The sequence below is a fragment of the Triticum dicoccoides genome, chromosome 6B (assembly GCF_002162155.2).
Source record: "Triticum dicoccoides isolate Atlit2015 ecotype Zavitan chromosome 6B, WEW_v2.0, whole genome shotgun sequence".
Taxonomy (NCBI): Eukaryota; Viridiplantae; Streptophyta; class Magnoliopsida; order Poales; family Poaceae; genus Triticum; species Triticum dicoccoides.
The window spans coordinates 655,998,401-656,009,841 of record NC_041391.1 but is presented as its reverse complement, the minus strand read 5'-3'; the positions used below and the strand labels follow the sequence as shown (position 1 = coordinate 656,009,841).

Sequence of the window (11,441 nt, the reverse complement as noted above, 5' to 3'; positions counted from 1 at the left end):
AGGGTTGCTGAGACATGTCTTGCTGAATTAGTTGGTGGTGAACTTCAGGCTCCCAAAGATGAGAACTTGGCCCTTAGAGAGGGAGAGATTGGGTCAAGGCAACCCACTGTGTTGCCGGTGAAGCTCAGGGTGCCAGAGGATCCCAACTTATTATGCTTGCAAGAAATGGGGTGTTGTGGGCCCTCCGCACTATTTTGCGTGGATGTCGCCTTTTACAGTCAACCATCTCCTTTCCTCTTGCATTGGTCCCATCTGTGCGTGTGTGTGCCATGTGTTCACTTTGGCTTTCAGCTACCCATCAATGTTTCTATTGCCCCGACCCACCTATCCATGCGTGTGTACTCTACTCGATTCTTGTGTATGATTTTGGTAGGCCTACAAATCAAGGGGAGGAGGAGTAAAGTGTTGGATGTGTTGGTTGGGTGTGTGACTTGGTGCTGTGCACAGTGTATCTACTTTGCAGGGTGTTACATACTACTGTTCAGCCTTGAGCTACAACGCCGCACAACCCATCAATTGCATCACACGCTATACAGGGTGTCCACCCGCACAACACGGCCACCACAACTGTTGTGAGATATGGTACTTCTATGAAGTTGTGAATGGAAAGGACCATCTGAGTGGCAGGGAAGTACGTCTGGCGGTATTAAAATTCTTGCACTTGACGTGTGCTTGGGGCTCATGCAGTCCATATAGAATAGAAAATGCAAGATGAGTGCCAACCATGTTTTAGGCTCCGAATTAAATTAAGAACAGTTAACTAATCTTATTCCAACGAATGATATGATTATTTAAGTTGTCTTAATCAACTTATTATGTTTGTGCTACACTCCTAGTCTCTACAAGTGGTCAGATCTAATCATTCTATATTGGTAGGCTACAAGGATTCTTAGCTATATTCTCTATAGGTGCCTACAATTATGTAAATCAACATAATCTAAAACTTAATGTTATAAATTAAGTTTGTAGAAAGTTTATACATGCATTGAAAAGATCAAAATGAACTTATATATATTGTTCTCCAAAATGTTATAGATATACATAGGAATAGCATCGCTAAAGAAATCTGTCAATATCAACGTGCAAGCACATTCAGCATAACATCTGTGCACCAGACGCTAAGTACGCTTGATTTATAATATCTGCCCACTAGACGTACTTCACCACTACGCTGGAGTCCATCTCTATCTCCTATACTTAAATACATGCGTCACACTATATATGATACCTAGTTTCATTTGCAGAAACACAAAGCAGAGCACATATTGCAGACCAGTAGTAGCAAGCAATCCATCAAAGCAGAGCACATATGACCATCTCAAAAGCTTTGATCCTTAGCATCCTCGGGTGCCTCTGCTTCTGTAGTTCGGTCCTAGCAGCTCGGGAGCTCAACGATGACTTGTCAATGGTTGTAAGGCATGAGAGCTGGATGGTGCAGTACAACCGTGTGTACAAGGACACTACTGAGAAGGCACATCGATTTGAGGTGTTCAAGGCCAATGTCGGGTTCATCAAGTCATTTAATACCGAGAACCGCAAGTTCTATTTGGGCATCAATCAGTTCACCGACCTAACCAACGAGGAGTTCAAGGCAACAAAGGCTAACAAGGGGTACAAACCAAGCTTGGAGAGGGTGCCTACCGGATTCAGGTATGAGAATGTAAGTCTCGATGCACTTCCGGAAACCATAGACTGGAGGACCAAAGGTGCAGTTACTCCCATCAAGGATCAGGGCCAATGTGGTGAGTATATTAAGGATAATGATGTATTGGATATATGTTTACTTTTTTGAGAATTTCATCTTATAGTATCTACCAAAACATGACCATGTGTAGGTTGTTGTTGGGCGTTTTCTGCTGTCGCTGCTACGGAGGGCATCGTTAAGCTGAAAACTGGCAAGCTAATCTCACTGTCGGAGCAAGAGTTGGTGGATTGTGATGTCCATGGTGAAGACCAAGGTTGTGAAGGAGGGCTCATGGACGATGCCTTTAAATTCATTATCAAAAATGGCGGTCTCACCACTGAGTCCAACTACCCATATACCGCGGCAGATGACAAGTGCAAGAGTGGAACCAATGGTGCCGCAACCATCAAAAGTTATGAGGATGTTCCAGCCAACAACGAGGGAGCCCTCATGCAAGCCGTCGCAAGTCAACCCGTCTCGGTAGCTGTAGATGGAGGAGATATGACGTTCCAGTTTTACAAAGGTGGAGTGATGACTGGCTCATGTGGCACTGACCTAGACCATGGTATTGCAGCTATTGGTTATGGCAAGACCAGCGACGACACAAAGTATTGGTTGTTGAAGAATTCATGGGGAACAACATGGGGCGAGAACGGATATTTAAGAATGGAGAAGGACATTACCGACAAGAGAGGCATGTGTGGCCTTGCGATGGAGCCTTCTTACCCCACTGCATAGAAAGGGTGTCATATGCCACATATCCTCATATGCACACAAATATCAAATAATTGCCCACATCCACTTTAACTAAGTATAGTTTGTATGTGTATCTAAATTATGTACAAATTTATGTCTTGTATAATATTTAATTTTCCATGAATACAATGTAAACTATGTCACATATATAAGGATTGATGAATTATTTGTGTTAGCTATATCTTTTAGAGAAATTGAATTGTGCTGCATCTTGTGCTTTCATGTGTGTGTAATGAACTATTTGAGTAGTTCACATTTTTACGATAATCTTGGAACCATATAAACAATATATGACAATGATGGAGCTGATCTGTAAATAAAATTTGAAGCCTAGAGGTGGTACAGATAGAAGAATGTCAATTCTTGAATCTTGAGAAAATGAATTATGACGGACCATTTTCTCCCCAATCACCGTTGTCCTAGTCGTTCAACCCTCAACACCAGAGCGTCCTCTCCCCGACCTACAAAGCCAGCCGCATGCCTCCTACATTTTTTCTTTTGAAAAGGAGGATGATCCCCTGCATCAATTGGTGCATGCAGCCATAAAAAAAATTGGGAGAGAATTTCACTCCCCCGGCTCTGCACCAAGTATCAGGAAAGACTGGTCCTCAAGAATAAATAAGAACCTAGGTGTTGATTTTTACATCCACTCCCCCAACCAGTTGAGCTAGGCTCACTCCCACATGTACTAAAATTTATTTAACAAACTAAAACTTGTGCTTTCGTAGAGTTTTAGTGGTATGCAAAGCACTTGCGTGTTCAAGGTCCTACTGTGAACATTGGTGTTAATGTTATGTTTGTGCTGCGATGTTCCAAACGTGGACAATCAATGTTCCAGCAAATTTGTAGCGCTATGCAACTTTCGATATCGAGGCTTTGCCGTGGGCACCTCGAGCCCGTGCTGTGGTAGAAGAAGGCGAAGGCTGAAGGCTGAAGAGGCATGGGCCCTGCCTGACGTCACACAGGTGTCGTGGAGCAGCCCGCCGAAGCTCTGTAGGCTAGCCGAGCAACGAGGAAAAATGTTGTTCCGGTGGCTGACACGCCGAGCAGGTTCGGTTCTCCGGTGGTGGCTCCAGCTGGTTCGGTGTCGTACACGGAGAGCTTCGTCACTCGTCATGGTCGGTCGAGGCATGTGATGTGGTGGATGTGTTCAGTTCTCCTCTTAAGCTGCACCGCAAAGTTGCCGGGCTGGATTGTATAGCCCGCGCACAAGGCCGGATCGCAGGAAGACAACCATCGCCTTTGCATATCGCTTCGGTGTCTCAACGTGATCATTGTTGCGTGCGCTGCCCTCGCCGGCCATGGCAATCCACACACACACGTAGCCTTCGGACGGACATCTTCCATCGATAGACGTTCTCTCCGAGTCCGAATGAGCACCAGAGATCTGTTGAGCAAAGCAGTGGTCCATGAATATATAGCTGGCTCGCTCCGGGGCTCTGATTTTCGGCCGAAAAAAGTGGATTTCGGTCGAATTTCGGCCATCTCGGCCTGGGGCGAAAAGTATATTTAGGCCGAAATTGCTCAAATTTGGCAAAATTTGGTCAAATTTAAGTCAAAATTTGGTTAAATTTTAGCCGAAATTTTTGAAAATGGCAGAAATTCGACCATCTCGGCCTAGGGCGAAAAAAAAGCTCAAACCAAAAATCAAAACACAGGCTCGCTGGCAGAAGCAAAGAACATATTCCGAGCCATGCATGGACGATGGCAATCATGCACACACATGAAAGATCTAACGGCAAACCATCCGAATAAAGACGAGGCACAGTGTGCTTTGGGGCAGAGGAATAAGACAGAGAAAGCAACATATTATTAGCAGAAAAAGAGGAAGATAAAGATAAAACGAAAGCAACATATTTCAAAGATAAAAAGGGGAAAACATAAAGATACAGCATCTCTTATATTGGATGATAAGACTGGTCGTGCGGGAGACATAGCAAATGTGCTTGTCTATATATTACTAGTTCCCTGTTCCATGCCTCTGCAGATATCAAAAAATAATCAAACAAGGCCAAGCGGACGGCATCGACGTCGATCTCGGCTCCGTTTGATCGCTCCTACGACGTCACGAGGTACATTCCTGTACTGACTTCACTACGGAAAACTAGCATAGAAAGCAGCACACTGTGTTGAGTACTGTTTTGAACTTTTGATTGTTTTTTTTCTTTATTTCATTTCCGACTTAATTCTGCATGTGTTGGGTATAGTTTTGAACCTTTGAGTACACTGTGCATGCGTCATTTCTATTTGCACTATGTCAATAGTTGCTTCCACTATCGTCTTCTTTTTTGTGTCAAACGGTTACACTGATATTTAAAGTTTACAATCAGCGATCATGGCGGATGCTTCTGAGGAGTGCACTGAGGAAAACGTGAAAGAGCTCTCCGAGAACATTATAGGACAGCTGTGGCGAGTGGAGGCGATGCTGCTCCTCAACACTATCTTTGCAGGAGTCATAGTTGGAATTGGCGCCTATGGCCACCGCTATCGCCACTATGGTTTCACCCGCTATCTCATGCTGGGGGTAACCACCTTGTTCCTACCCGTCATATCTTACGTCATCTCGGCAAGTGGCTCAGTGGATCATCCCTTTCATGTTCTTATCCACGAAGAATTGATAGCCAATTGCTGGGCACCAGGCCTGCACACAAGCATGGTCATAACATCCACCTGCCTTGTTTTGATTTGTGCTATCAATACAAGCCCGGTAGTTGCTACTGATGATCGAGAAGATCGAAGTGTACGCCCCCCCTTTGAACTTCTTGTTCAAGGAATTTGGATTCTTTACCTAGCTATCCCCAGCATTGGTGGTGGACGATCTTTTGAGTTCGCAAGAGCTTATTTCATAATAACACCTTTTGCTCTTATTTATGCCAAAATGGCATTGAAATGTTATGCATTTCTAAAGGCCCGGAAATCCTTTGCACTCGGACGCAATCCTCGTCTTATTGTTGGATATATGCAGCAACTGTTGCGAGAAGAAGGAGATGATCAACATGGTGAGGAGGATGTGAATGTGCCTCCACCACCACTTGTAGTTACGGGTGAGGACAAACGGCAAGTCGAGAAGCAACCTGAACCTCATGGTTACATGTTCAGAAATAACATGAAGGCACTTCAAGATGGCAACTTGGTGACCATTGAAAGAGTTTGGCAGTTGGACACCATGTTTCTGATGCCAATGCCACAACGACTGAAAGATATATGCTTGTCATTTGCATTATTCAAATTGCTAAGGTGTCGATTTGCAAGGTACAAACTCGCTAACGTTATCACCAAGGAGACCATCAAATTCGTCAGAAGGGTCATGCTAAAGGATGGTGAACATGAAAGAGCGTTCAGGATGATTGCAGATGAGCTTTCTTTTCTTCATGATTATTATGATTCACCACTCCCAGTCCTCTACCCAGGTAGCTGGTTTACTACAACATTAAGTATGGTCATCTCACTCTTGAGCATATGTTACTGCATACTTTATGTTCTGGACGTCATCAAAGAAGCTAGGATATTTCCTCAGGAGAGGGCCATAATTACTTGCATGTACTTCTGTTCTATGAGCAAACTCGGGAGGCGTAACCAACGAGCAATAAGGTTTGGACGTCTGCATTTTGATCTAGTGCCAGGTCTGTTACTCACTGTGTTCGTCGTGGTTGCTGAGGCGAGGGATATTGCTTCCCACATATGCTCTAGCTGGACCAAAGTAATTCTCACCTGCCGCTGTGTGCGCCGTGCCTCCTTGAAGCTTCCCCCCGTCGTCCCAAAATGGGTTGGCTGGTTGTTGCGATGCAGATGCGACTGGTTGCTGAGGCATTGGAACGACAAAATGAGACAAAGCTCATTGCTGGTGTTTCAACGCATGCAATTTCACCAACTTGTTTTACCTGGCTGCCTCCTTCGTTTGCTGGACCGAAAGAGCAATAATGTCAAGGTACCATCAGAAGTGAAGGCTTGCATCATCAACGCCCTAAGAAGTACTAGTGGAAGCAATGGAGCTGGTCTAAGCAAAGGCATGACAACCCTGCGCCAGAGCCAAATTGGCAGAAGCTTACTCTGGGCCTGCAACAACAGCAAAGGTACATCTGACACCATACTTGTGTGGCACATCGCCACGGCCATCCTTGAGGTGAGGCACCCACACCATCAAGGAGATGGCCGGCCTTCTTCTGTTTCTGACATGAAGAGCGCCGCCACTCACCTGTCGCGCTATTGCGCGTATCTGGTGGAGTTCTGCCCCGAGCTACTTCCTGATGATGATGCATGGAGCAAGCACCTGTACAAGAAAGTCAAGAAGGATGCCAAGCGAGCCCTTGCCACCGGCGGTGGCACACCAGTGTCGTCCATGACTCCGGAAGCAGCGTACCAGAAGTTGGTCGAGTTGTTGGGCGCTACACAGAATCATGAGGTGCTCAAGGATGCCGCAAAGCTTGCAAAGCAGCTCGGGGAGCTGGCTGGAGGCGAGGAAATGGAGTGGGAGTTGCTGGCCGGGTTTTGGTCGGAGTTGATCCTTTACCTGGCTCCGTCGGACAATCTCAAAGGGCACCTGCAGGCCGTCGATCGGGGCGGCGAGCTGATCACGCTCCTCTGGGCCTTGATCACCCACATCGGGATCATCGACAGGCCCGGCGACATCGCTGCAAGTGCTCCAGCCATTGGTGTTTAAGTTTGCTCTGCCTATTCATGCACACGCTGATATGCATGCTTAGCTGTGGATTTCAGTTCCTTTCGTTGTTTCTCTTGGTTGTCAGTGTGTTTAAGGTCTTGCTGTTGGGTGTGAGTGTGATTTAAGGCCTTGTAGCTGGCCCCTTTTATTTATTTTTACTCATTTCTATTATCCAACAAGAGATTGGAAGTGTGTGGGAGAGATGAGACATGGGGATAGTGGTATTGTTTTACCGCTTCTGGATTGTGGCTTTTCGAGTGCTAAAGATATGAGAAGTTTGTGGTGCTATTTTACTGCTTTTGGGAATGTGACTTCTTAACCTTTACTAAACCGTTGTGTAGTTATGTGTAGCCCGTGTGCAAGGCCGGAGGAAGAGACAACTCCTTGCATCGCCGTCCATCGGTCCATGTCGTTGAGGAGCGCAATGCGTCTGTTGACGTATAATGTGTTGCCTAGTCTCTTTCATTAGATCGGTCTTTTGGTTGCATTGGCTAGAGCATGCACTTCTACATGGTATCAGAGCCAAGAGGTCTTAAGTTGACCCGGCTGGCGCAATTAAAATTGCAGCCCATTTTCGGTCCACGTTTAGGCCTGAGGGAGCCACGCGTGAGGAGGAGTGTTGACGTATAATGTGCTGCCTAGTCTCTTCCATCAGATCGGTCTTTTGGTTGCATTGGCTAGAGCATGCACTTCTACAGCGTCCATGGCGCTCCCCACATCGGCGGCGACAGTCCGCACGCACGCAAGCCTTCGGGCATCGAGAGGAACGCTGTCATCGACATGATGAGAGCACGCGCCTGCATCGTCTTGTAGTAGAGCCGCATCGAGTCGAGTCGTGGGTCACCAACACTGTCACACCTCATACGCTGTGAAGTTCGCCCGTCAGGATAATTTATATTCCTGTGAGGTGCTTCAGGCCGCACAGAGAAATACTGCACCCACAGGAAAAGTACGGGTTCTGGTAGTGCATGCACCAATAATGCTAAACATACAAAGGTTTACATGTTTTTACATGCTGACTAGGATCTTTTTAAACTAACTAACCTCTCCTCCCTGATTTTCATGGGGTGGGCCCTTCTTTCCCTTAATCTCCAATCAAAACCCACCTTTATGTAAAAGCATGTATCCTTTGTACGTGTAGCATTACTCGTGCATGCACCACTCAGCCGTGATGCGCCGGTGCTCTATGGCGCCCAGGGCTGGCGTCGGCGGAGCGCCCGTGCCGTGTCGTGAGTGTCCTCTCGCACGACGATGTCCGCGATGGTCGCGCTGGGCGGACGAGCTGTCCCAGGGAAAGCATAGCACCGACGCAATTTACGGGAAACACCAAGTCTTTTTTCAAAGGATTTCCAGATGAATTTTGGAGAGTCGGAATCTTTGAGATATTTTCTAAATTTGTTGTTTTATTAATAGGCTATACGAATTTTCTTTTCTCCTGCGGATTTCATAGCACTAAATTTTACATCCACACCACATCTTGAAAAGAATTCTTCACTTTTCCTGTGGTGCAATTAAACAAACTTTAATGCAAATGCAATCACGTAGGATGCGCGAAAGCGTCTCCTACAACCCAGCTGCACGGCCGGACTAACCATCCCTGTGACGCTGCGAGGTGACAGCCCTTGTAGTCGTGAATTCTTGGCATTTTAGCCTTCGGAGACATCTTGCATGCATGCTGGTGGAAGTGGAACAGCCGCGTAGTTCCATGGACGCTTCTCTCCAAATCCAAATGAGCACCAGAGGTCTTTCGCGCAAAGCAGTGGTCCATGAACAGATAGCTGGCTAGGGTACTCGCATAAGCAAAAGAACGTGGTCCGAGCCATGCATGGATATGGATGGTAATCATGCATACACATGAAAGATCTAACGGCAAACTTTTCGTATAAAGATACGACACAGGGCGCTTTGGGACAGAGGAATAAGACAAAGAAAGCAACATATTGTTGACAAAAAAAGAAGATAAAGAAAAACCGACATCTCTTGTATGCTAAAGCTGGTCCTTTTGGACCATCACAATTGTGCTTCTGAATTTAGTAGTAGTGCTAGTATATATCATAGTTCCATGTCTCCCATGCTTTGCATATTAAGCAAAAAAGACACGGGGTGCAGTCCGCATCGACTTCTCCGCTTGATCGCCACTGCGACCCACAAGGTACATTACTCTACTGGCTTTGTTAGACTTCACTACACGCAACTACAGTAGAACGCGGCACATTGAGTTGAGTAGGGTTTCCTGTTCATTTCTGGCTTAATATGCATAAACGTTAGATGGTCATTTCCATCCCCATGCGTGTAAACAGTTTCTCGGTCATCGAATTTTTTTGTGTGTCCACCATTGCATGCTTTTTGTTACCTGATATTTTGTGTCAACAGCTTTATATTGATATCTAAATTTGACCGTCAGCTCATGGAGACGAATGCTACCTGCCAGTACCAGATCGCTACTGTGTACCAGCAATGTCCGATCAGCTGCGACGAATCACTGGTGGAAGATTTATCCAAGCAAGTTACAGGGCTGCTGTGGCCAGTGCAGGCGATGATGCTCGGTAACGCCATCCTCGCGGGAGCCATGGCTGGAATAGGCGCCTATGGTCACCGTTATCGCCACTATGGCTTCACCCGCTATCTTTTGCTGGGGCAACCACCTTCTTCCTACCCATCATATCATATGTGACCTCCGCATTTGGCTCCACCGGCGATGGCTCTGCTATCAATATCTATTATTATTTGACACCCAGATGCGTCGGAAGTGTTGAGTATATGTGTTGTGCATATTGTGCATTGGGCCCACCTCTTAATTTCCTTGTATAGTTGAGGTCGTGGTTCACCATTGTACATCATATATACGTGCGATCGCACCTGATCAATACATCATGCAATTCCATCATCATACATGGTATCAGTTTTTAGGTTTCAACCCTAGTTTCCGCTACACCGCCGCCGCCGCGCCCTCCCGTCGCGTCGCCGCCACCGCTCCCTCTTCCCCGCCGCCGTGCTACCTCCTGCCGCCGCTGCCCTTTCCCCACTCGCCGCCGCCACCGCCGCTCCCTCTTCCCCGCCGCCATGACCCCCTGCAGCCGCCACCCTCTCCCCTAGCGCCGCCGCCACCACCTACCTTCGCCGCCGCCGCTCCTCCTAGCGCCACCGCGACCACTTTCCCGCCACCCGAAGCCGCCGCCGTTTTTGTGTCAAGGACGCTCGAACTAGGATGGCACTTCACCGATGTGACAGCACCGACGAGCTCTATCCGGTGCATCCGCCTTCCACCATCACCAGCACACCGGTCGCTCTCTCCGCTGGCGTTAACCTCTGGCACGCTCGTCTGGGTTATCCCAACCCCGTCACCCTTCGTCATATTCTTAGGAGTTTCAGTTTCAGTTGTAATAAGATAGAGGATCATACCTGTCATGCTTGTCGTGTCGGCAAACTCGTTCGTCTTCCATTTAATAACTCCACCACCATTGCTTCTTTTTCCTTTTCAGTTGATTCATAGTGATGTGTGGACCTCTTCAGTTCCTAGTAATTCGGGCTATTTATATTATCTGGTTATTCTTGATGATTATTCTCATTATGTGTGGACTTTTCCTTTGCGACGAGAGTCGGATGCACTTTCCACCCTAACGGCTTTTTACTCCTATGTCAGCACGCAGTTTGGGCGTCCCTTTCTTGCTCTTAGACTGACAATGGAAAAGAGATCTGGCCTTCCGTACCTTTCTGTTGCACCATGGCACAATTTTTTGTCTCACTTGCCTGTATACTTCACAGCAAAACGATCGAGTCGAACGCGTCCTTCGCACTCTGAATGACTGCGTTCGCACGCTCCTGTTTCATGATAATGTGCCGCCTCGCTTCTAGCCGGACGCACTTGCTACCGCATCACTGCTCCTTAACCTCCGGCCCTGCCGCCCGCGGTGGAACTACGCACCTCACCACCTCCTCTTTGGTACGCCACCTTCTTATGATGGTCTGAGTATCTTTGGGCATCTATGTTATCCTAGCACTGCCGACACTTCTCCTCATAAACTTGCACCATGTTCTGTTGCATGTATCTTCATCGGCTACCCTTCCAACTCCAAGGGCTATCGTTGCTACGATCCCGTATCCCACCGCGTGTTCACCTCCCGGCACGTTTACTTTGATGAGCATGTGTTTCCATTTCAGCAGGTACCCCCGGCTGTCCCTCCCACCGCTGATGATGTGGGACCCTCGGCGTCTCACCCGGGGTGCTCGCGTGCCGCCCTTGGCCCGCCCCTAGCTTTGAGGCGCGTCACCCGCCTCTAGCTGCCTCCGGGTCCAGCATCGGCCCTGCCTCGACGCCGTCTTCCGGCTCGGTGTCCGCCT

The 11,441-nt window shown here is 47.5% G+C and overlaps 1 protein-coding gene across 1 annotated transcript; it reads left to right on the top strand.

The window, feature by feature from the left end:
* The first annotated feature begins 1,254 nt into the window (after positions 1-1,254).
* Positions 1,255-2,422, top strand: LOC119322578 (senescence-specific cysteine protease SAG39-like). The gene is made up of 2 exons (XM_037596060.1): positions 1,255-1,742; positions 1,836-2,422. Exons 1-2 carry the CDS (start codon positions 1,310-1,312, stop codon positions 2,420-2,422), a joined length of 1,020 nt encoding a protein of 339 aa, XP_037451957.1. The 5' UTR covers positions 1,255-1,309.
* The last annotated feature ends 9,019 nt before the right edge of the window (positions 2,423-11,441 follow it).